This window comes from Sander vitreus, chromosome 3 (assembly GCF_031162955.1).
Source record: "Sander vitreus isolate 19-12246 chromosome 3, sanVit1, whole genome shotgun sequence".
Lineage (NCBI taxonomy): Eukaryota > Metazoa > Chordata > Actinopteri > Perciformes > Percidae > Sander > Sander vitreus.
The window spans coordinates 18,240,357-18,267,284 of NC_135857.1; the positions used below are offsets into that span (position 1 = coordinate 18,240,357).

Consider the following 26,928-nt stretch of genomic DNA (forward strand, 5'->3'; position numbering starts at 1 on the left):
AAAGAAACTCTGCTCATATCCTCAACAGCAGGCTGAGCTGGGTCTCATCTCTTTCCTCGGGGTAAATTCTCAGTCTGATGCCCAAAACACTCTTGTCCCCATCCCGCATTTCAAAAAAAGTTTCCTCTGTGACACGCCAGTAAACATGAGGCAACTAAAATGGCCTCTCTCTGAGGTAAGCCTGTGTGACTCCAGTCTGACCCCACTGCCTCCTCTCTCCTCCTTCACTGCTGTAAAGAACACAAGATTTAAGATGGTTAGGAGGGAAACTAATTCACTCCAGCTGGAGGCAATGACTGCATGTGTGTGTTTTCAAGCTCTATTTCTTTCACTCACAGCATACACGTGTATGCACATGCTGTACTACATCCACTTAAATGACAACACTTACTCTGCGACATATTTTATACTTGTCTCTCACATAAAAACACAAACAAAGGAACTCTATGGAGTCATTTAGACAGCAGGTGACTATAGCATCACTTCCCATAATTACACAAAGCACAATCAATGCTAAGAAAATAAAAAATAAAAAACTATTAGAAAGAAGGTGTAAGAAATCAAGAAAGAGGGATACCTGGCATGAAGATGAGCAGCAGGTGTACAGGTCGTGGTGACAGATAGCGGGCCCATACCATCTCACCATGTCCATGTCACACAGCCCTGTCAGGGTTGTGTGTGTAAGGTCATGGCAGTTCAGACAATTGTATATTTGTCTGTCAGAAATCTAATAGCCAATATGTATAATGAGTAATTTTTCTCAAATAATTACGGTAACAAGACGAATGCTCTGCAGCAGCCACTTTGTGTGTTTATCGATCTGTTTACCTCCAGGGTGAGAAGGGGAGGCGGAGTGTGTGATGTCACAAACATGGCACATACTCATCTGCACATACACCACTTGACCTCTAACTTGTCATTTCCATCTGTGTGCAGGGGAGAAGGCGTATGATTATATGTTGCGATTAAAGTAATATGATGCAGAAAGAAGGGTTAAACTTGCAAAATGACACTAGATCTATGAGCTGTCCTCAAGAGAGGGAGGATGTAGCAGAAATGAACTGCAAAGAAAAAGAGAGAGAGAATGCAATGGTCGACTAAATGTCCCCAATTAAAATAAGATGCCCTACCAGAAGGAGAGACAAGATAGAGGAAAGGAAAGAAAGGAACAAAGGAAAGTAATCACATTGAATAATTACCCAGGTCTGTACACATGTACATGTGAGACTAGAAGAGCAATAGGACACACAGAGGGGAGTGAGGGCAAGACTGAAAAGATCAACATTTACAACAGAACGTGCAGTAGTTATCGGATACTTTATATGTTGCTTCGAGTTGAACTCACAATAACTGCTGGGGAAAATAATTAAAGACAGAGGCTTTGAGAGGGTAAAATCACTAAGAGCAACATCAATCTTAAATACAGATGTAATGTGAAAAGTGTTTCTTTCACTTACACCCTGCAGACATTGCAATTTAGTATAACACTTTATTTGATCCTTGCATCTATGATCCACATGAGGATTTGACTAAAATAAGTAAATATGGTCTATTAATTATCATCTATTTATCTATGAATTATGCATTACTTATCTTACGGTACATATGACACATTATATACACCTTGTATAACAGATTTATTTCAATCAATTTGTTGTTTGAGGGTTTACAAAGATCAATAACGAGGAGCTCAATGCAGAATCTTGGACAATGAGTATCCTAAAATTACACAGGAAGTTAGTACAATTTACATGATATCAATCCACTCATCAACATTAAATGTTTGTGTTTACTGCACAGTATGTTTGCGTGAGCGTATCAGGCATATAAACGTTTTTTTGTGGATTTTGTTTTCATCTGAACTGAGGATCTAAAGATAGAAGGTGTCAGATGCTGTATGGATTCTGAAGTCCTCCAAGACTAATACTAGAGACTACTTTATAAATAAACTTGACTGGACGTGTTGAATGAGAAAGCAGCTTCAGACTCAGTGTTCTTTTTTGGCACTTATGAAAGGTGTGTGTGTGTGTGTCTGTGTGTCTGTGTGTGTTGAGTGTCAGAATGAGACAGGTGGTTATTTGGATGTGTGCGTTTCTCTTTGTCTCTGTGGAGCTTCAGCCTTCATGTTGAAGCTCTCCCAGCAGGCAGAGTCTTCCTCCGTCAGAGGTGAGGCCGAGGCGATGAGGTCACTGAACGAAAGCAGCGTAAATGAGGTGGGAGGAGGAAGAGATGAACGAAGAGGCTGAAATGAAGTGAGAAGAGAGTCTATAATTACTGAAATAGAGTGTCCAATAATGCTGCAACTAACAAGTTCATTTCATTTTTAAGTTTTTCACCCCATTGAGAGATTGGCAAAAGTTGTAGATCCTCATTATTGGAGAAGATTAAACTTGCAAATGTTTGGCATAGAAGTTGTTGTCGATAACTGTCTATCCATCACCTGACCGTCAAACTGGTTCTTATGTCAGATTGAGATTATAGATTATTACTCATGCTAACCAATACTTAATTTGCTACAAGCCTTCATTCTGTGTTTTTGCACATAAGGGAGGCTTAAATTAATGTATGCTGTTTAAAGTCTGTATGGAAGTCTGGCCTTAAAGGGTAACACAACAACACCTGAAAATCTTTTTTTCTGATCTCCAGTGTTTTGATTTGCTGCAGTGATTTACAGGTGTACTCCAGAATGTGCCAGGGAAAGCAGTGAAACACTACCTTTCAGCCTGATGTTAAATTACTATTTAAGCATGCACACACACACACACACACACATAATATTATGTGTCCTTACTGCGGTGCCTGCTCTGTCTGCTGGACCGAGTGCTACAGCAATATGATGGTCAGCATCCAGCAAGCTCTCCTGCAAAAAAACACGCAAAAAAACACAAACACTAAATAAAAAAACCTTTACACTCATTCAAATTCAGAGCAAATACTTACAAAAACTATATAAAATAGGGCAAAATAATATGACATATGACATAATGCCAATGTGCAACCTTATCAGACGTTCATACAGACATTCACCCTGCATGCATCCACATCTATTAAATATATGCATGTAAAAATCTGTCAAAGTCAGATAACTGCCACATTTACTAGTCACATGTCGCTTCCTCAAGCAATAACGGTGCCTATGATACCAGGAAACATCAAGCATACATGCATTCATTGGAAAATGTTGATGCCCAGCTTGAAGATATAAATCCATTCTACAGCCTGTATGATTAATATGTGTGGCAAAGTCAGATTCATATCCAGTTTTCTGGCCATGCTTACGTGGATCTATGCAGATTTTCTTTCTCAAGGTTGGCCTCCTTACTTTAACATAAAACATGTTATCATTGTCATTGCATCCTATATTCACATTTTAAAAGAACATACATTTTTCAGTCCACACACCCACTACAGTATATCCATCCTGTTGAGGCTTATTTATCCTAAAAACATCCTTTCAAGGGTTTTTTGGTTTGGAATTTTGTCCACTCTATAACTTCTACTCCAAATGCAAGTGCCTTTGTAACTGACAAAATATGTTGGTAAACAATATGTAATTTCCGGCCCCTTCTCAACATGAAGTTCAGTTGCATACACTAGCTCTATATCTGGCTGAAAGCCTACTGTAATACTATCAACATCATTTTCGTGGACAACTTTTCTTGATTTCTTAATGGAGCTGAGCTTTTTAAACAAGACTGCATTCAGCCAAACTACAGAGGTTCCACTCTGCGGTCTATGAACATTAGACAGCAGAGTTAATAGCTGTCTTAAACATATCAAGCCTTCTATGTCTGTCCCTGCTAATACTTCTCCTTGCACTCTGAAACTTGCACTGCTTAATGTTAGATCTTTAGCCAAAATGACTTTCATTGTCTATAACATCATTACTGCTCAGAAACTGGATTATATGCTACTAACAGAGACCTGGCTTGATCAAACTGGTAAAAAAGGAGCTGACTGAAACTTCACCTGATAATTATAATTTTGTACATTGCACTAGGACTAACAGGAAGGGGGAGGGGTGTTGCTGTTTTATATAATGATTTTTTTAAGCTAAAAAAGCTCTTGGTATTTACCAGAGCTTTGAATACTTAGGTCTAGTTATTAATTACATATCCCCTGTTGCACTACTGTCTATCATCCTCCTAAACTGAGACAGGGATTTTTGGAAGAACTGGGGGAACTTTTATTTTAAATAACTATTGATTTTATAATCTCAAGTGATTTCAATATTCATGTAGATGACAGCAACAACTCAGATACAAAACAAGTCATTAGTTTACTGGAATCTTTTGATTTTAAACAACATGTCACTGGGTCCACGCATACAAAGGGTCGCACACTTGACCTGATGTTATAATAACCGCTGTAGATGTTGCCATTTCTGATCAGCATTGTATATTTTTTTATGTAATGTGCTCCACTGAACAGACGAATATGGTTGGATTCATTAACAAATGTTACATTAAAAGGACAAATCCGGCACAAACTGAACCTAGGGGTTAATTACATATGTGTACCGAGTCGACCGTTCTCTGGGACATGTTTTCATGCTAATTGAATGTGACCAGTTTCATTGCAAACCGCTAATTAGCTTATAACGCTAGTCGTCGGGGCAGAGGGTAAAGTTAAAGCTATTTCTATACCACTAACAAGGCTCAAAATATCACCACACTTCCACAGCAGCATAATGAGGGTCCCTACATGTAAACCGAAGCATTGAGAACTTTGTAAGTGTACAGACAGTTTATTAAAAAGATAGTTTAGAAAGACAGTACCGTTCATGTATACATACCAGTTGAACGACGAATGCCGTGCTTGAGCTATGTTATTGGTTGCACGGCGTTCGACTGGTCATGACTGTATTAATGATATTAATTGCTGGATGTGCAAAAACATTCTACAGCTAAATACTAAGACTGATATTCTCGATGTTGGTCCTAAAAGTCATAGACAGAAAACGTATTCACACCTGGATTCACTGTCTCTGAAATACAGTGAGCAAGTCAGAAACCTTGGCATTGTTTTGAAAATCACATCACCAATATCACCAAAATGGCATTTTATCACTTAAAAAAAATATATAATCAAAATTTAGAGCATTCATGCTTATTCTGTATTCTTATTTCTATTCATGCTTTGTTTTAATATTCATGCTGCTTTTAATGCAAAGCACTTTGGCTTTACATGTAATGAAAGGTGCTATATAAATAAAACTGCCATTGCCATTGCTTGGACATTAAAAGCCAAAGGCTGAGTGTGTAAATGTTAGAGTAACAGGTGGTGTTGGAGTCTATGTGTAGTAGGGGGTTAGTTATAAAATGGCAGAATGGCAAAAAAGAGAGGGATAGAAATATCACCAGGAACTGTATTTAAATGTGAATATTTGTTATACTTTGCCGTTTTACTGGCTTTGTTACAGTCTGTTTTGAAAGTGTGTTATTATGTTCTTCAGTTCCTCTCTAAAGGCTGCAGGGGTCACATCACCAGAGGTCAGCAGGAAGTAATAAGTCCCATAGCTGCTCTCATATCTAGCCAATCAGCACACAGTGAGCCAGAGGACACAAGGTCAACAGCACTGCCACTCGTCACATCTCTTTATTAACGCTTGGAGCTCTTAGTTTGTCTATTTGTATGAGACAAATCTGAAAAACAAAAACAATCGACTCAGTTCAAGGTTATTTGACATCTTCGGGTCACTGCAATCATTCCCTGATTGCAAATAATCATGTGTGTCACTGTTCTTATGGACATACGGAGAGAGGACCAGCTTCTCTTCTTAGGTGTGTTAGTGTAGTCTGGAACGTCTGTACGTTGTGAAGCACGTCTTTGTGTAATTACACTTTCCAGGATTTAAGCATCTCATAATGAGATTTCATTTAGCACTCATTTACTCCTTTATAATCTATTTTAGCCTTCATTTTATATTTTAATATTATCTTGTCTTTTTAATTTAAGTACTTTATTCATAGATTGTCATTACCAATCATATTTAACGATAGCAGCTGGGGCATTCAAAGTCAGTTATTAAGTCAATTATTTCAATATTTTCAAACCAAACTTGCAGACTTCTATTATACCCATATATACTTTTTATTCCCTATTTTCATTCTTTTACTTTTGCTCAGTTAATGGATGTTGTTAAATTGAAACTTACTTTTGATAAAATAAGACATAATATTTATTGATGAAAATTGGCATTAGGGCTGAAATTATATTTTCATTATCCATCCATAAAATGGCAGAAACTGGTTAAAAATGCCAATCACAAATACCTAGAGCCCAAGTTTGTCCAAACCAACAGTTATGCTATTTAAAATTATATAAAACACAGAAAATGCCTACATATATATCAAAATATTTGCAGATTAATTAATCGACTGTTTCAGCTGTCATTGGCAACTTTGCTCTTATTTATCCATGTATTAAAATGTAATTGTTATGATGCTTGTTTATTTACCTGATTAGGGTCATTTGAACCGAAAGCCATATTAAATAAATATGAAATGAACCAGTGGGAATGAGACAGTGTGGTGGAGTGTTTCCACTTTTATAATGCATCTCTTCATTCTTTGTACCCTAACACATTCTTCATACTGTATGTTGCTGTTACTTCAGAGGACACGTGCATTACCTGTGATCGATATAAGGGAGCGGATATTACCCAGTGTGAAAACACAGACACAAAAAACAGCATTAAGCCTCCGCAACTTCGAGAGGGATAGAGGAGACATCCGGCTTTTCAAACCAGTGGTAACCTTTTAGCAGTCTCTTGTAAATCCCTCTGCCACTGGGCATGGGTCTCTAAGGTGAATGGAGAGAAAAAAAATACAAGGGGGGGGGGGGCAGTTAAATGAAGATGTAAGGTAAAGAGAGGGAGGAAAGAGATGAGAAAACATCAAATGGAGAAGTGGAGAGGAAGGGAATGAAGGTGAGGAGAGAAGAGGAGCAGAAAAGATGATCAAACTCTTATCATGGTGTCAGGAAGGCTGAAGGGCCACTTGAGGGCCCCCTTATCACAGTCTCTTGTGGGTATTTCTCTGCAAGACCACTTGTGATTCACTTTGCAGATGCATTCAAGGGGGGCAGCCATGGAGGAGCATGGAGGACCCCACATCAGCGCTGCCATGCTGCTTTTAAGCTAATTGATTTCCTAAAGGCTGTGTCAAACTGGTTCTACATGTTACACAAATCCCACCAATAAGATCGAACAAAGTAGTATAGGGCTGCAACTAACGATTATTTTAATAATCGATTAATCTGTCGATTATTTTTTCGATTAATCGATGAATCGGATAAAAAAAAAAAAAAAGCATTAATTTACATCAACTCAATACATACTTACATACATACTTGTTGCTTTAGTTAATAGTTGTGTAAAGGTAAGTAACCCAAAGAACACACACACACACACACACACACACACACACACACACACACACACACACACACACACACACACACACACACACACACACACACACACACACACACACACACATTCACTTGAAGCTTATTCATTAAATTATTACCATCATTGTAGTAAGTGCAAGTTAAGTTCATTTGTACACCACATTTAAACACAGCTTAAGATGACCAAGTGCTATAAAAGAACTTTAAAATGAAATTAAAAAGTACAACACACACACACACATATATTTGTCAACAACAACTAATATGGGACAAAGCACAGAATATATACATGACAATAGACTGAAAAATGAATGGGCCAAAAAAGGCGAGTGAATAAAAACGTGTCTTTAGTCTTGCAAACTATACCACCCCCTCTCTTCCTACTGTTATTAACGAGCTAACGCTAGCTTGTCATGCTAGTCAGCTGGATAACGAGTAAACACCATACCAGCACCAGAAGAGCTACTGGAGGGACGTTACGTTCCTCACTTCAAAACGGAACAAAAGTAGAATCTGTAGTGACTTTACCCTGCTGTTGAACTCCCTTCCTCCTCATCAAAGACTCCAACATGTTTACGTTTTAGGTGCTGAATCATCACCGTGGTGCGCCTGTGCCATGCCATGTCGCTTTTGCTTATCTTGCAATTAACACGTTTTCGATTTATTTAGTGTGAAATGCTCCCACACCTTGGATGACTTAGGTCCTACTGATTTCTCTGCCTCTGCCGTGTGTTTCAGAACAACGTTACGGGTCTCTCCGGTCTCTCTCCGTATTTCCTCTACCCCCGCTCTTTTTATCTCCGCGACTGAGTGGCATATTGATACAACGAATCGATAATGAAATTTGTTGCCAACTTTTTTAATAATCGAATGTTATCGATGTTATCGATTCATTGTTGCAGCCCTAAAGTAGTATTTATTAAACTTTTTTTTTCTTTCTTCATATTATACAAACACTAGCAGTATTATTCAACCTGACGATATGTATCTTTAGATTCGGCATGAAGGAAGTGCTGTTTAAAACACTTAACTGATAACGATAATTTGAAATAATTTCCATCTACACATCTAGATGGTAATATACTACAAAAATGCATATTGGCACTAACAAAACTATTTCCCCCCTCTTAACCCTCTGAGGTCTAAGGGCATTTTCACATATCTTAAATTTACCTTTTTTTGGCATTGGCAAGGTATTGGCATATAATTGATTCCCATGTGTGTCATATCAAAATGTTTAGAACAAACTCAGCTTTCCGTATAGTCATGCCCAAATTTTACTAAAGCCTTGTGTAAAGAGATAATTTGGCACTAAAGATGAAACGTTGATATTGGCTTTTTGAAAGTCCTCAAATCTCTTTTGAAAACAAACCTTAACTTATGTGTTGTACGAATTGTTGCCAAGAGGACCGTTAAAACAGTACATTGAGGTTACGTGTGGGACTAGCTAAGATCACACGAATGAGATATAACGTGTTAATTAGTGAGCTAAAGGTGCCGGTAGGCAGATTTCCTCACCTTCGGACACCTGTTTCCAGTCTTTATGCTAAGCTAACTGTCTCCTTGCTGTTAGCAGACGGATATGAGAGAGCATATTTTTTCTCATCTATGTCTTGGTAAGAAAGTGAATAGACACATTTCCCAAAATGTTTAGCTATTCCTTTAATCTGTGCTCAAAACAATATTTTGCATGAGGCAAAGCTCCTCTTGGGCAATATAAACCATTAAAGAATAAAAACAAGTAAGAATACAAATGAAAAACCCACAGAATCTCATACAAGAGATGACATAAGTAGATGTCACAGGACTTAAGATGATAGGAGAAAGCCAATCTGGCAATTGATTAATAGAAAACACTGCAGGCTGCTCCCAACACACCGCAACCTTCTGGGACCACGGGAGTTGTACGTAAACTGTCAAGTCATCATGTCAGTGATCTCTTTGGAATGTTTTCATGTCTAATCTTTTAGTTTTTAGTTTTTTTTATCTGGAAATCAAACAAGTCTTGAATCTGTCTTTAGTCTGTTTTGTTCTTTTCCAATTTGTCATTTGACAGACACAACTTCTAGCTTTTTTAGAAAGTTTTTTGTCCTTACTCTTCACACCCATCTTCAAACAGACTCACTTCAAATATCCAGTCCTCTTCTTCTTCCTCATCTAGATACATCTTGGTCTGGCGCAGTACATATTTCTGTGTGAGCGGTTCAGAGGACAGGTGAAACTCCAGTCTCTGAAGGTTGAAGCCCAGACCCGTGCCGATGGCTTTGATGAAGCTCTCCTTTAAGGCCTTGGCAGAAAGAGGAGAAAGCTAGATCAGTTAAACCCGGAAAATGATCACCAGCACATATGAAAGCCAAAGACAAATGTATGCCTGACAAAGCTGAGAAGGACAGTCTGTGTGTGCTTCTTGCGTGTGCATGTGGTGTATTTTGGCTCAGTAGCACTTTAACTTAAAACCACAGCAGATGGGAATCTATGCACACATGTAGTGTGTATACAGAAGAGCCACTTTGTGTCTGTGTGTGAATATGTGTGTCCAGCCAAAACCAACCCTGCTCGGCAGCCAATGAGCCACAATAAGAGTATTACAAGGCTAATCGCTATGGCAACCGTCGAACTCTGCCATTAGTCAACAGTGTGGTGATGATATCAGAGCTTGACGTCTCTGTGCCACCCTCTCAATCTCACAACATCTTTACTTAGCACCACCATTGCTGTCGCTGTCCATCTGTGTGTGTGTGTGTGTGTGTGTGTGTGTGTCTAAAAAAAAGAAAATACACAAGAAAAAGAAATAAAAAAACGAAAAACTGAACAAGGGGAAAGAAAGAAAGGGCTATTGAGTATCTGTGAGGATGAAAGGCAGAGACAGAGAAAGACAGAATGTGAGAAAAATGAGAGTTGAGGAGGAAAAAAATGTTGTGTCTCAAAAGGACATTGTCAATGTTTTTTTCTCCCTATGCTTCCTTCTCACACGAAAGGCCGCCCGTTGGGCCCAGCAGTAATGCAATGTGACGACAGGGTAGTATGGTTGCCATGGTTACCCAGTGGCGGTAGAACGCGGCAAGCTGCTGGTTCTCCAAGCCGGCTGATTGGATGACGCTCCACTCGTACGCTGTAAACTGACGAGTCATGATGCGGAAAAACTCCGGCACAGAGATGCTACCTAGAGGGAAAGAAGGAGGGTGGAGAGGTGTGAGGGCCAAAAAAAATGGAAGAGGAGGGAGAAAGAGGGACAGAGACAAAGACAGAAGAAAAAGGGAAGGAGGGAGACGAAGGGAAAGCCAAATGAGGTGAGAGGAAGATGGAGGGAGGCGTCAGATGTATGACAGAGATAAAAACAACCTTTTTATCGTATAGATTATCCAAACATACTCAGCTTTTGAGATTAGTGTGAGGACTGAGATTAACACACACACACACACACACACACACACACACACACACACACACACACACACACACACACACACACACACACACACACACACACACACACACACACACACACACACACACACACACACACACACACACACACGGCAACAGTGCCCTCTTGTGATCAGATTGGAGAATACATAAGCAATACAATTTCTGCCTTATTCTTAGAACTACTGATTATTAGGGTTGTGTATTGTTTGGATTTTTACGATTCCGAACCGGTACTTTTAAAATGATTCTGATTCCTAAACCAATTCTTGAAAAACTGAAAAATGACATCAAAGAGAGGCTCTTTTATAGATGTGGTAGCCGTAATATGCTTTTACATCCATTTTGGTGAGCCCAGAGGGAAAATATGGCATTTTAAAAGTAGCCTACATTTACAGTAGCTATCTAACGGTAGACTACAGAGAAAGTGTGATATTTTTACGTCTGTTTCGGAGCGACAGAGGGAAAATATTTCAGTCTACACATTAAGTGGAACCGAAATGAGGAACCGAAATTTGTATTCTAACCCAGTCCGATTCCTACCGGTTCCATAGTGGACCAACCCTACTGATTATACTTACAGATTTGGCTGTCATGGATTGATTATCATTAATGTGAGATGGTTGAAATGGACAGCTAACACAGAATGTTGTAGCTTGATCTTTAAGCTTTTGCCAGGATTCAGACAGTAGCATCATGATTAATTCAAGCATGTTTGAATATTGGAAAGTCTCATATTACAGGAGACATTAAGATTTGTCGTAAAAATCATTATTTCTCCATTGTTATCTGTAACAACCAGTATGTGTGTACGTGTGTGTGTGTGTGTGAGCTTTTGTGTACCCAAGTCAAACTATTTCCCCAAATCTAACCCCTTTCACTCCATCCCTATTTTAGAGCAAAATGCCTAAAATAAAATCCCCAAATTAATGTCAAACTGTTCAGTCATGCAATCCAAAACTGTACAAAAACATTAAGCTTAGTACTATTTTTACCACTTAATTGCCAGTAAGGCATCTTCAGATCTCAATGTATGTGTCTATATTGGTTGATATTGTTAATGCTGCTTCATCTGTTATCCTTAGCATTTACCTGGCATGGTGGTCTTCATGATATCCACCCCAACCTGCACCCCCTGCTCTGCAGCAAGCACAGCGTAGTCCCCCTGGTGGGACAGGTTGAAACTCCAGGCCGGGAGTTCAGGACCTGAATCTGAAGTGACCTGGGCGCAGACAGCAAGACAGTAATCAAATAGTGGATTTTTTAAATTATATGACAAAGAACATGGTCATCAGGGAACTACTTTAACATCTTCTGAAAGCTATTAAACAAGTGGGGGGAAGTATGCTCTAAGCTCTAAATCAAAATACAGAAAACTAAGTCAGAGCAACAGTCCAGTATAACAAGACATAAACTATGTCTTGAGCTCAACAATTACAATACAAGTAGCGCCCAAGTAGCATCTAAAGTTAATTTATGTAAAATGTACAATATGTACATACATAAACCCACCTGTGCAAAGTGTCTGTTCTGGTGGCTCCCCGTCTAAAATACTATGTTTGCCTAATTTTCAAGTGTAGTTTAGGGACTATCAACATGTGAATTAAAATACTTTATCACGGTCTTTTGACAATTACTGACCCACTGGTGGGCAGGTTAGTGCAAAAATCATGCTGTGCATCCAAACCTTGTTCAAACCCACAAAACTGTATTTTGTAATCGTTTATGGAAATAGTTTAGATAAAAACATTTTTTTTAAAATCATAGTATGAACCTTCAGTGGTGCTGCCAGATAAGGTTTCCCTCTGGGGGATCGCTCCAGTCTGATCTGTGACCACGGGATCCCCATCCTCTCACACAGAAATCTCCTCAGCAACAACCTGCCAGCCTGATGCAGTATAAAGATAGACAGACAGTCAGTGATTTACACCTAGATATCTTGACAAGTAGGAAAGAATCTTAGTTGGGTGATAGTGTGATGAATTATACCGCACGCAGAAGGTGATAGAAACAAACGTGTGCCGTCACACTCACCATGGCTGACTTTGCATCCTTAGCAAACGCAAACTGTCCGATCCGGTCTTTCTCCTCCCGCTGAATGCAGCGAGCAGCTAACAGCCAGTCAGACCTGCTCGGTGTCCACGACCCGCAGCGGAAAGCCCAGCGAACAGAGCCCATCTCCTCACCTTCGTCTGGTCATCTGGACTTCTTCACAACTTTGGACTGCTCACAAGTTGTTAGTGAGCTAACAAGTTAGCATCGCGCGTTAGCTTGCAAGGTTTGGCTGACAACAAAACTCAGGAAATGTTATATATGTTTTAGGGCTTTCACAGTGACGCACCCCATCAGCACATTACAGGCTGCTAATAAAACTACTACTCTTTATTTACGTTTTGGATTTGACAGCAAACATGTCCGGAAGAACCCGGCGAGATTAAATGTCGTCATAAGTGGGCGCGGTGGAGGATTGACCAATAGGAGCGATCAAAACAGTGCACAACTCACGATACCTTCACATGCTCTCAGGAATATTTTACAAATAGCCAAATCGTGTTGTGGCCGTTCTCTTAATGTATCCATGATTGTGGTTTCAATAATATAAGAGTTGTTTTGATACCCGAGAGAGATGGAATTATCTGAAGCCTGCTGACTGTAAATATCATGTTTATCAATCGTGTTACTTTAAATAAACATCTCTTAGCTTGGCCTCATCCTTGAACATCCATTAAATGTCTTTCTTCTGCAACAGCATGGCGAAATTAGCGTTGTGCAGAGTCAACAATAGAAAAAGAAATGCTTTGATTGAATGGTCCCGTTTTCTATTCCAAAGTATTCTATTCGACTTGCACCTTTGGGTGTAGATTTACAGGTTGGACTTTTAAATGTTGTTTCCGAGCTGCACATGAATGCAGCATTAAAATTGTACCTCTAGGATGTTGTTTTGATTGCGGTACGTCTGTGCGCGTAAGGTAAGTTGTCTTCACAATACATTAATAATAATGATTTATTGGAGGTGGTGGTAATATAAGCAACACACTACGTTGCATTAATGATTGTGATGATAAAATTGGGATGTACCCGTCTGGTTAGAAAAATATCTAGCGTAGGCTATTCCTAAAAAAAAACGTTATTTCTGACTAGAAATATTTGGGAGATACAGAAGGGCATAACCTAGAAGCACAGATTGCGTATAGGTATATTGTCCAGGTGTAGGCTAACAGAAGAAACGTACATGTCAAATATAGCCTACTTACAATAGGCTACACTTATGACTGTTTTACTATATTCTAACATATGTAGGTGATTAGATATTGTCGAGATTGTGTGCTTATAGTAGCCTGATAGGATAAATAATATCGCATAACTATGTGTGTTTATGTGCTGCAGAGGAAATATCAGCAGGAGGCTTCATTGTATGTGATTTCTTACAACCTCAAAAAATGCATTTCTTCATATTGACAGGTTTTTTAGTTAATGGGACAGCCTTTACTGAAAATGAAACACAATGAAATGTATTTAATGATGATTCCCCTACAAAGATCCATAAAATACCCCACCTTTATGGCGTTTCCATTTCCCAAGACAACTAATAAAAATGCTTAACACGTCTGCAAGTTACATAAAAAAGAAAGTGAAATACTAACTTACTTATCTAATATTATAATATGTACTTTTACTTTGTATTTACTTCATATTGTAATTCTGTTTTTTTCCATATTGTAATTCTACTTCTCTTCTTTCTGTCTGTCTATACTGCATATACTACGAGGCCCATTGCATAGCCTATCCCTCCTTGGTTTCTCTTTTTTTCCCATTTAATTTTTTTCTTTTTGTTTGAGTTTTGACTTTTCCAAATTGAAGGTCTAAGGACAGAGAATGGCCAGTGTTGTACACACTATAAAGCCCTCTGAGACAAAAAAGTGATTTTGGGATATATGACAAATTGACCTAACTTGACACACTTTAAATATTACAAAAACATTAACTACTCTCTGTTTTACATACAGGAAGCCTTTTCAGCCTGTGATGCTTCTCTACCTGTGTACACTTACCTGGCAGCAGGGCAAGCCAGGCAATAAAGGTGAAAACCCCTGCAAGTCTTGTTTTAATATTATGTGGCCTTAGCTACATCAAATCAGGGCCTTATCATCACCTCAGAAGTGAACCCTCCAACGGAAAAAAAGGCTTTTCTAATTTAATCCACCAGCCAACCAGGTGTGACCTGTGCAACTTCACACACTTTTTTCCACAACTTCAAGTCACATATGCCATTACACAGAGCCAGCATCTAGTGTAACAGCTAGGATCCGTCTCCTACTCTCTTCACAGGGACTGCTGGAGCCACTGAGGGATTCCTCCCTGATGAAAACCGCTTTGCTTTTGAAGGAAAGCTGCACTGCTAGACATGGACTAACCTCTACAACAACCTTCACCTGACCTGTGATCTATCTCTCTTTGTACCCGTGTCCATTCAACCTCCCTCTTTTCATACAGGACCTTCCTCCTCTTTAACTCTTTGTTCTCCTTGACCATTCCCCCCAGTTGTCTCTTCTTTGTGTCTCTGGGCTTCCTGTCCCTTCTTGCTGCCAAGCTGGATTTCCTACAGATGAAACATCTGAAGAGGAAGAGGAAGAGCAACTACAGTGTGAGAGAAACACAGACTCTCATCAGAGAGATCCACAAGAGGACGGACGTGTTGTTCTCCAGACAGCAGGTGTCTTGTCTTGTCTTCTCTTCTCTTCAATAGATCAACAGCAGCACACAACAATTAGCTAACTACACTGTCCTGTCCAATTATCAACTTATTCCAAGTCTTTTGTAATATCTTGTTTAATGTGTGAAATGAGTTTTCAAAACTGATATACATGTAAGTCTATGTGACCGTACTCACTCATTACTGACAAAAGCAGCGCTCATTCATTTTTTTTTTCTCAAATGTATAATATTATACAGTATAACACAGATTTGTGTTAGGAGGCATTACACAATGAACTGACATGATCATCCAAAAAGCCACTCAAGTCACAACTAAAACATATGACACACATTATGATTGAGAAAAAGAGTAAACCTACACCAATCAATCAACCCAGTCACAAAGAGGTCGGCTGCTAAGTAAAACAGTGCAGGTAAGGAATTCCAAAAAAATATTTTTTTAAATAAATTAAAAGCAGTATCTACATTATCTCTATTGTCCACCAGAGAGCACTGACACAGTTTATTATTCAACTGCAAGATATCCAGCTCCATGCACATCTTGGTCACAATTCTTTAAGAAACAGTTTAAAGGATCCTTGTCAAACATATCTTGTGTATAAGAAAATTCTCAAGTCTCAAATATCGATATTGGCCTCAATATTATCTTCTGGCTATACTCTTCAGAGGATAATTTTGTTTTACAGACATACAGGCAGTATTGTTATGTTTCATGGAAAACAGGTATTTTCATTATTTTGAAAGAAACCTGCATTGCTCACACTTTCCTACAGACCTACAAGTCACCACAACACAATCCCGACTTCACAAAAGCCATGTTAGAAATGTTAGAATAGAGCAATCTAATTGCTGTTTATTGTTCTTCTTCTCTTCTATTTTTGTGTGAACAGAACACAGCCATTAATGAGCTGAAGAGACAGGCATGGGAGGAAGTGGCACGAGGTGTTAATTCTCTGGGAGAGGGAGAGCTACGCACTGCTGCTGAGGTGTGCTTATTCCTACGCTCAAATCATACTGTATGTTTATATTTATTATATTCATGACCTCTTAAACACAAGTTTCTTGCTGATCTCCTGTGCAGGTGAAGCGCCGTTACCTGGACTGGCGTGCACTGATGAAGCGAAAACAGCTTCGGGCTGAGCTCTCTCTCTCCTCCTCCTCATCCTCATCTGTGGCCCTGAAGACTGAGTATGATCAGTCCTCCCCTGAGCACGAGACGGCTTCTCTGGGATCTGGGTGTGACCAGCTGCTTGACCTCTCAGGCCTCTCAAAGGATTGTCACTGCGACTGGCCAGAGCTGGCGGCTCTCGGTGAGCCGAGCGGTCAGGCCATGATGGCACCGCTGGGTGTGAAGATGGAGGATGATGTCAGTGAATACAGAGTAAGAAACAGAAACTCATCATCAACATCGTGGTGCCACAGTAGTGCCTGTGTTTGTAATATTACTAGATATTATACTGTATATTCTGATTTAAAAAACATTTTTTTAAATTGATTTAGCATGTAAATAAGGACAAAATGATCTCACTCTCTCCCACTAGCTGGATGGTGATGGTGATATGGGACACAGAGAAATAGATGAAGATGATATTCCCTCCCTCCTCAGTGAAATTGTGTCACGTGGTGAGGGGCATGTTGGTGATGTTTACTCCCACAATGACTTGGGCATGCTCAGCTCCTCCAAGGCTCTGACGTCCACCACCAACCGAGACGTGCCACTCGCTGGTAGCCTGATGGGGAGGCCAGCCCAAGCTCTGGGTGGACTAAATAATCATGAAAATGTGGGGGCAGGGTTTCGTGTTGCTGTTGAGAAACAGCGACTGGAACTGGAAAAACAGCGCCTGGCTGTGGAAACTGAACGTCTGGCAGTGGAGAAAGAGCGGCTGGTGGTGGAGAAGGAGCGACTTCGTCAGATGGAGGTAGAGAGGGAACGGCTGCAGCTAGAGAGAGAGAGGTTACAGGTGGAGAGGGAGAGGCTGAGGCTTCAGCTCCTCAGCCAATCAGAGCTTGTGGACTCCTCATTTGACCTGCCGCCGCAACAAGGCCCTCCTTCGTCCTCCACGTCTTCTTTATCCTCCACTCATGATGGACAGAGGGAGAGAGAGAAAGAAAGTAAAGGCTGGATGCCAATGGTGGCTCTGGAGACAGAAAGGCTAAAACTAGAGAAGGAGAGACTGCAGCTGGAGAAAGAGAGGCTGCAGTTCTTCAAATTTGAGGCAGGCAGACTGCAGATTGAGAGAGAACGCCTCCAAGTGGAGAAAGAGAGAATGCAGCTGCATCAGGGCCACTGGGAAAAGGACTGATAAGAAATAGATGAAAATATGCATACATACATTTTTCACCAGCATCAGGGGAGCTTTAATACTGAAAACAACCCAGAATGTGTGGATTTGCATCAGCCGCTGCTCCCCTTTCAAGTTCCACACACGTATCCTTAAGGAAGATATTTGGCACTTGTAAATGATCATTACTGACTGGAATTTGGTCAAGGAGAAGACTGAGACGGAGGTTGGGCATACTTATGACCACCATGATAAAGCAGTGCCTTATGATGTCTTCATTAAATGGGTGACAGGACAGAAAAGGTGCCGTCATGATAAAATCTAGGATTTGTTTGGCATATGCAGCTGGTTGGCCCTGAACATATTTGATACATAAAATGTTCAGTACCTCATGCAAATACACAATGCACAAAATGTGCATTTTAAAACATAAGATGCTGGGATATCAATAGAACACATGCATACTAGACATGTTTTATAATGGTATATATTAAAGAATGGAATTGGGATGTTTTACTCTGCATTTATGCACCAAACCAGTGCCAACTTATCTACGGCATGGGTGCTTGTCTGTATAAGTTAGCTTCCAACATTAAAAAAGAAAGCACACAGTTTGTACTTGTACAGAGAGATTTTTATGCTATTTATGTTTTACTGTCAAGTGCTTGTGTTAAAATATCATTTACATGCTAATGCTTATAACTTTGTACATTCGTCCTCCTATTTTAAACTGATATTTGCTATTTTTTCACAGCAGATATTTTAATTTGTCATAGCATGAAAAGCACAGGTGTTACTAATACCATTAACAATGGCTCTGTTCTATTTTCATGTCCCAGTAAGCCATGACAGTGTGACAGTGAGCCAGCATGCACAATACCAGGATTCTGAAACTGAAGTAGCTAAATGGAATTCAGTCAATCATTAATTTGAATATTTACACCTGTGTGTTTCCTACTGTGACATGTCAAAATGTTCCATGAAATAAGGCGTACTAAGATTTGATGTTTTCTCCATTAAGATTTGTGGACTTGGAAAAGAGCTTGAACATCTGTGATGAGCAGCTACTGGAAGTTGGGGTGTGCATGCTAGAAGATGAAAGTGAAATATTCCTTTAATGTCTATTTGCTTCAGTTCTGTTGTGCTAAGAATATACTGTAGTATGTTATATAGTGTTACTGGCTGCTAAAAACTGTGACTGTCTACTGAAGGTTATGTCATCCAACACATCAAACACAATATACTATGCCTTTTGATTATGTTGTAAACAATCACCTCTTTTTTGTCCTGAGTTACCATTCATTTATCAATTTGCCCAGCAGCCCTATATTATTATTTCCTTATATTATAATTCTATCTATGATATTTGTATGCTATTTGTATGCTGTTAAATAGCATACAAATATCTATGATATTTGTATGCTATTTAACAGATTTGTTTATGATTTCTTACTCAGTCTGTACTTCCCTGTTGATACATTTTTTTAAATGAAGTTAGTTGAAAAAAGAAATGTGACCTCCAGACAAACTTTGTAATGATCAAAGTTGAATAAAATCTGTTACACATCCAAGCCCCAAAGTAATGCTTTTGACAAGGAGCCTCTGTGGTCTGTCTCGTGGCTTAATGTCCTTAGCATTGCATTTGAAGAGTAATGGTAAAAGAGAATGAGAAGATAATTAGAAAAAAAAACATTTGTCTTCTCTGTATTGATGCTCCTCAGGAAGCCCATCAGGGGTCCTTTGGATCAATGCAGGCTAATAAGAAGAGACAAGCGTTAAAAATCACTTTGAGAGCATAACACTGCTACACAAAACCATCTCTAAAGAGTCAACTTTTGAGTATTTCATTAAAACTGATGTAACCCAGTGACACTCATGCTTTTTTTTGCATTTCATATTTAAATTGTTTATCTGTGTCATAGTGGCATGAAAGCTTTTTACTGCAAGATGGGAGCCACAAACCTTGAACTGAACAGAGCCAATCAAGCTGGCCAGTTTGAGATGACATTGAAACGTTTTTAAATCCATCAGTGAGGCCTCTTTTAAACTATAAAATCACCTGCGCTCCTATAGATCCTTATATGCGCACACACACACACACACACACACACACACACACACACACACACACACACACACACACACACACACACACACACACACACACACACACACACACACACACACACAGGCAGGGACTGTGAGATGAAAGCTATATATAAAAGGCCCTTCTTTAGCTATGTCTGGATTTAAAACTAGTGTGAAAATCCATTGTATTTGTTATAAAAAAAAAGGGTCCCTCAGCACTGGAGGGGTGCAGTGACTCGAACAACTGCTGTGTGGACTGTCTGAGACATGGCAGCTAAGGCCAGAGGTGGAGAATCTACAATATTTCCTTTCTGATACTGTGCTCGTTTTTATATTTTAAGTCTACATTTATTATGGCCTATACTTTACCTATTACAGTAATGCAGTCCTATTGGAAAAATCAAATCAGGCTTTAAAATATTACAGTTCAGAGCCTTAGGCCTACAGCTAAAATGAAAAAAAAGATTCTTAGCAGATCAGAACAAGTTGTAAAGAATATACTATACTAAAACACTGTCTACAGACTTAGATGCCCTAAGGTCCTCTAGACCTCTAGACTGTTCTACAGGTGGCGATGATAAAACCTAAAAAGCTGCCTGCCCAAGAACACAGACGGATCTCACTCTTTGTACAGAGAAAAGGTCTCTGCCTCTCAGGCTGTAATTGTGGTGCTGTTCATGTTCTCATGAATCATTACTCATGAATCATTACTTCGAAAAGCTGCAAAAAGTTAAGCACTGTAATTCGTATGATTTACACGTTTTTTTGCTGTATGCACCACGTGACTGCTGCTGTATAAGAACGCGGCAGGAGGTGCGCCGCGTAGGGAGGTGGTCGGGGAGGATGAGTGGGCGTTAACATGTGTTATTACTGTACTTAATCCAGGGAGCGGAGTTCGCTTCCCGTACAAACAATTGACTTTCACCCGGGAAATGTGTGTTCCTTGGGAGTGTTTTAATACAAACCACGATCTTTACCTAAACTTAACTAGTCCGTTTTGGTAGGGTGACCAGACGTCCCAGGTTTCCGGGGACAGTCCCCGGTTTCGGTGACCTGTCCCTGGCTGGAGCTGTCCCCGGAAATGTCCCCGGTTTTCACTGTGACTGACATTGAAATTTGAATGAAATAGTCGTGCACCCTACACGCACAGGCTCAAGACAGCCAGAGCAAGCCTCAGAGCTCAGAGATGTTCTAGAACGCCCATTTTACGATGCTAAAATTACTGTTTAGTTACATGGAGTCTGGTGGGTTTAGCGAACGCATTTCGTGGACTTTTTTATGTTTTAAAAAAGGATCTTACTCTTTAACAGAAAGATCGACCTCCTTAGAAATCCTTTCCATAATGTTGTCAGACACTTGACACTTTTATGACCGTAAATACAAGCTGGACAATTGACGTCCTATTATCTTACATTGTAGCTTGTTTCACTGTTGCCGACTGCAGTGATCTCGTTTAATACTGGACCAATGTCAAAGGAAAATATTTCCTCAATAGTTTTAATTGTATCTGATACTCAATGAGCTGTTGCAGAAACAAGCCCAGCGTGAAGCAATAAAGCAAAAGCTGTCAGATAAATGGAGTGCAGTAAACTTTATAACATTTCCCTCTGAGGTGTAGTGGAGTACAAGTATGAAGTAGTAGCAGGGGAGATTCTAGGATCAGCCCTTCAGGGGGGCTCAGCCCCTAATGAGAATGTGACACGGATATAGTGCATGCAAAAGTGTTAATCTGCACCATGAAATTACCAACTTCTTCACAACCGCACTCCTGCTCTTCCTCTGACAGAGAGAGACTCAGCCAAAGGGCCAAACTTATAATGTATTCTCATGTAAACTATTGTTACATATAATGGTTATTATATTGCCAGATTCCAGACAATCCCACTTACTTATATATATCCCACTTACAAATATGAATATATATTCCTACTGGTATGCTTCCTAGTGACATTAATGCAAAAATATTAAGTAAAAACTATTCCACCTGTATGTGCATGGTTATAATTCTGAAGTGCAAGATAGTTCAGGCTACAGCACAAATATGTCCATCCATAGATAAGAATAATCAAGTCTAACCTTTGAATTTCTTTTCAAAGTGCATCAGATTGATGCATTTAAACATTAAAATAGACAACATTTTCTTACAGGGGAGCATGCCCATGGATCCCCCCTAGGGGGGCTTGTGCCCCTGTGCAGCTCTAGGTCTAGTGACGCCCCTGGGGCAGTGTCTCCGTTTTAAGTTTTAGATAAAAAGATAAAAACATTACCTTTTTTGGAGGTATTTACGCTTCTGAGCTGAAAATGTCCTTGGATTTTGTCTCCGAAATCTAGTCACCTTACTTTTTGGTGCTTAAACTTATCTTTCGTCGCTGCATAACGCTCACTTTTTCTTGCCGAAACTTAACCGTAATCTCTGACGAAATGACCGGCAGCTCGCGGTGCTCTGTACCTTGCGCCCAGTCACCTATTCTGGGGTAATTGGTGGTCTAGTTACCCCAGAATAGGTGACTGTGCGCTGGTTACAGAGCACCCTGCGCACAGTCAACTATTCTGTTGTAACTGAACCACCAACTACCGCTGACCTGACGGAACACTACGATCAGTAGCTCGCAGTGCTCTGTACCCAGCACACAGTCTATTATTGTTCAAATGTGTTATATTAAACTACTGTGAGTGGTGTTACTAATATTTAGTTTACCAAATATGTATCCTAAGGATTTTGGTCTAGACAAGATTCAGAATTTAAATTCTGGTGAACTTTGTAGAGTTTAAGGTTGGTGTGAAGTTAGGCTACTAAAAACTGGGGACCCAAGCTGTTTCAAAGAATGGCATGATAATTGCACATGCTACATAATTTTACAAATAGTTTTAAAAAGATGATTGGAATAAAAGAAAATTAAGGTATGACATCCACTTTGTACAGCTGCTCAGTGTCAGCCACTCTTAATTGGGCCATGTCAGCTTCTGACACAGAGTGGATGGGTGAGATATATTTAAGGCTTACAGATTAATTCACAACTCAACCAAATGTTATCATGTCTTTGAAATATTCAGCAGACTCATCACGTTTAGGAGAGAATGTGATATTGTTGTGGCCACATGAAGTGGCTGTCGGTAGTTTTAAAAAGCACTCTATGCTGCTTCAAAAACTTGATATGAATTAGGGATGCACCGAATCCAGATTTTTGGGGTTCTGCCGAATACCGAATCCACTGGTTAAGATGCTGCCAAAACCGAATACCGAATCCTACTCCCATCCTCAGTCCATTAACACAGTAAACACATGAATGAAGTAAACAAATGGTTAACACAAGTTTTTAGCTGTGACTGTCCTTCCTTTGCTGTACCTGAAGTTGCTGCATTTTGGCTGCTGTCTGTAGATTCCTTTATGCACAACTCGTATTCTTTCGGATGTTTCATACGCAGATGTTTTAACAGCGGCAATGTTGTGTATTGTTTTGGCTACTGCCAAACAACATTTTTTCTGCTCACGAGTTCCATTTTCACTTTCTCACAGCCTACTGCACTGAACGGTCCACCTACGTAAACACCTTCCCTTAATCTTTTAAGATTACTTTCAAGAGGATGTTGATTGACATGGAGGCCGCCACATCTGGCTGTAGATGTTTTGCCTGATGTGTTTAGGATTGTGGTTGACTTTGAAGGATTTGCTGTTTCAGTTGTTTTATGTTTTTAGTGTTTTTGTGTATCTTGTGTTTGTATGTACTGTATGTGTGGTTGTAGTGCTGCCTGTCTTGGCCAGGACACTCTTGAAAAAGAGATTTTTAATCTCAATGAGTCTCTTCCTGGTTAAATAAAGGTAAAATAAAAATAAAATGAAAAAAATACCAGTCGACCAGTGTAGCGCACGTAGTGCAAACGTAGGGTTCTGTTCGGTGGAAAACAATTCTAAGGTTCGGCAGAAACCAAACCCCGTCAAAAAGATCAATATTCAGCCGAATCCGAAGCCAAATCTTGGATTTGGTAGACTGGGTGAACCCAGCCCGATCTGCCGGCGATTTGATTTCGCCCTGCAGCTCAAGCTGGAAACCTGTACGTTTCTATCCTGCTTCTGTTACAAATTTGCAGGAACAAATCACAAACTGGCTTATCCACCTGGCGCGCTATTGGCGGGTTTCACACGATGACGATAGAGAAGCGACCAAGCAGCTTTTTGTTTACATTCAACAAGCCGGCCACCGAAGCGCAGCAACCCGTTGATGCCGCTGTCCCTGCAACCTCACCCGGAATGTTGGTCTGATTGGTTGAAGGACTATCCAACTGCGTACAAAGTCATTTGAACTATGCCCGTTGATCACGCCTCTTGTGCAGAGAAAATACAGAGCAGACTCCCCAGACTAATGTTCAATCTTAAAAGATTGAGCTTGGTCTGGTGATAGCCAGACTATGGATTCGGTCCATCCCTAATGTGAATTTATAATGGCATTGCTACAGTATTTCATTCTCTATCAGCCTCTCTACAATTCTATCTGAGATGAAGAGAAGGTTTACTTGCACTTCACTGTACATTTAATATAAATTAAATATATACAATAATCTTCCTGAAAGAAATCCTTTGGTTTTTATTGAACTTGTGATAAGTTCCATTTTATTCAATCTAAACTGAAAAAAAAGTTTGTCACACTTTTTAGATGACATTAAAAATGAATAAAATTCAGATTTGTTGTTCATTCAGTCAGAAAATTATATTTATATTAATCCAACCATGTAGAATCACAGCTTTGTGTGTTCATTTATTGTCATCTTAAATCTTGTCTGCAGACTACAAGTCTGTATAGTAAGTAAGTAAGTAGTAAGTGTGCACAGTATAGTAAACACACATCTCAACAGTCAACTAACAGCAACGACAAAACAGCATGGGGATGAGTTGCTTGGGTGTGCAGAGTAGTGGTGGAATTCAATTTGCTATTCGAACATGAGAGATGCCTCAAAGAAAAAGTCAGGATAGGGGAGATGGTCATGATGGGAGAGGAGCTGTGAGAATCTGGGTTTGACAGGGGAAGGGAGGATAAAGAGAATGAGCTGAGGAATAGAGAGTGAGAACAGAGGACAAATGAGGGGTGACTGAACTGGATGGGGGATAATGCAGAGCTGAGAGAGGGAAAGACTGACATTAAGAAAGAGGAGATGAAATGAGCCAATAAAAATGAAAAGGTGAAAAGGCTGCTGTTGCTCTGCTGTAACAATAAAAGAGGCAGATTGAAGGTGTGGTTGTGCATTTGCACATAAAGGTGCAAGGTTAAAAGGCTGGTCGGAACCACCTCAAAATTGTTATTTTGCTTTATCTTCGGGGTAAATGGGAAATACTTGTCAGTAATAACCCAGCACGGTATGTGTGTGTATGTGTGTGGCTCCTTGTGTGAAAGAGATCGGGAATAATGGGAAATGCTTGTCAGTGATGGCTCTGCATCAGGAGTGTTAGGTCCCCATGGATTGTAAAAGGAGCCTAAATGACAAAATCGCAGCAGGGAATTTAACCCCGTAACAGCTGCCGGTCTACAACAGCAGAGACTTTGCAGTGTGAAGCTTCACATACACACAGAACAGATACACATAACATCTCTGGTGAGGCTTAACATTTCAGCTGTTCTTGAGAACATCTCAAAGCCGCTGAGTAATTGATTGGAGTTCTGGCTGTGATTCAAAGGTAAATCCTCCACCACAGCTGAGACCCTGATTGGCACAACTACAATGGAAATGTTCAGCTAGGCTTAATCATTTTCAGTCCACAACTTTGATCCAGATGAAAACATATCAATATCTTAAAAAAAGAAATATAAAGAAAATCACAGTGAATTGCATCACTTCTATTATTCAGTTGTAAATGAGGCCTACATGCTGGTTGCAGTAGCTACAGTACAGGGACAGGATCGGTGGATAAATAACCACGCAGAGAGAGCAGGTTCAGCATTGATGTTTTACTAGAAAAAGAAGCCAAATGGAAAGACAAAAAACAAAGGAAGAAATAAACAATGTTAAAGAGTGTTGACAGCCCAGCAGTCTGCTTTTTGCTGTCTATGCATGAAACCTTATGTGCTGGAGCTGGCAAAGAAATAAACACATAAGTATCATGTACAGTTTAACTGCCTGGTGTGTCTGGTGTGGTGATAGCTAGATCTCTGTCAACTGTCTCTTCACAAATCAATCCACTACAGAAACCCACTAATTTCATTATTTCTCTCCTGCTGGATTGCTGCACTACTGCTGCACTGATCCCCTGGGCTGATAGGAGGTGATTGGAACCGTATTCCTTTCAGCCATGAAGAAGGTTGTTGTTTGAGATACTTGAGGTTTTAAGATATTATTGACTATTTATGCTTTTGTCTGTTCAGTTTGACTTCGATACAGTTGATGCAGGACTGATGCGTGATGAGATATGTGTGAGTTTAACAAAGAAGTGGCAGTTTTTTGTGTGAAATGTTGGAGGTTAAAAGGTACGCAATATTCAGAACAAAGAGCCAGAAGAAACTCAGATTGTAAGTTGGTGTTTCTAGTTTTCAATTAATCTCTATTCCATATTTTGTGATTTGTCAGGGCAGAAAATAGAGTAATTTGTCATTGCTAAGATGCACTTTGTACAGAGAGTTCTGTCTGACAGTGGGACAGGAGGGGTGAGGAAAGCAGAAAGAGGGGAAGGGAAAGACAAAACAAGAGCAGGAGCAAGGAATATTTGAGAGATGGGAGGTAGGACACATGACAAACAGTAGAATTAAAAACAACAAAGCAGACAAGGAAGAATAGGAGAGGTGAACAGGGCAGAAAACAATTCCATCCCCACATACAGTATCGCTGTATTATGACACAATCTCTAAGCATCACCGCCATGCTAAGTTGTAATACAGTACAACAAAATAAGTAAAATTGCACCGGTGTGAATAGCTAAAAATATATATTTTTTATTTTCCTAATTGTTCCTTAGATATTAATGTGATGTATATTTTCTTTCGCAAAGGCTGGCAGTAAGTGGATGCGCCAAAACAGG

General features: G+C 39.7%; 2 protein-coding genes across 2 annotated transcripts; one reads left to right on the forward strand and one right to left on the reverse strand.

Moving 5' to 3' along the window:
* Positions 1–1,298: 1,298 nt before the first annotated feature.
* On the reverse strand, positions 1,299–13,290 carry aasdhppt (aminoadipate-semialdehyde dehydrogenase-phosphopantetheinyl transferase). The gene is made up of 7 exons (XM_078246343.1): positions 12,874–13,290; positions 12,614–12,727; positions 11,932–12,061; positions 10,455–10,576; positions 9,539–9,700; positions 2,792–2,860; positions 1,299–2,242 (listed from the first exon to the last, which is right to left on the reverse strand). The coding sequence occupies exons 1-7, from the start codon at positions 13,015–13,017 to the stop codon at positions 2,075–2,077; spliced, it is 909 nt and encodes a 302-aa protein (XP_078102469.1). The 5' UTR covers positions 13,018–13,290; the 3' UTR covers positions 1,299–2,074.
* A 1,857-nt stretch (positions 13,291–15,147) lies between these two features.
* Positions 15,148–19,414, forward strand: msantd4 (Myb/SANT-like DNA-binding domain containing 4 with coiled-coils). The gene is made up of 4 exons (XM_078243967.1): positions 15,148–15,553; positions 16,446–16,541; positions 16,637–16,936; positions 17,097–19,414. The coding sequence occupies exons 1-4, from the start codon at positions 15,446–15,448 to the stop codon at positions 17,856–17,858; spliced, it is 1,266 nt and encodes a 421-aa protein (XP_078100093.1). The 5' UTR covers positions 15,148–15,445; the 3' UTR covers positions 17,859–19,414.
* The last annotated feature ends 7,514 nt before the right edge of the window (positions 19,415–26,928 follow it).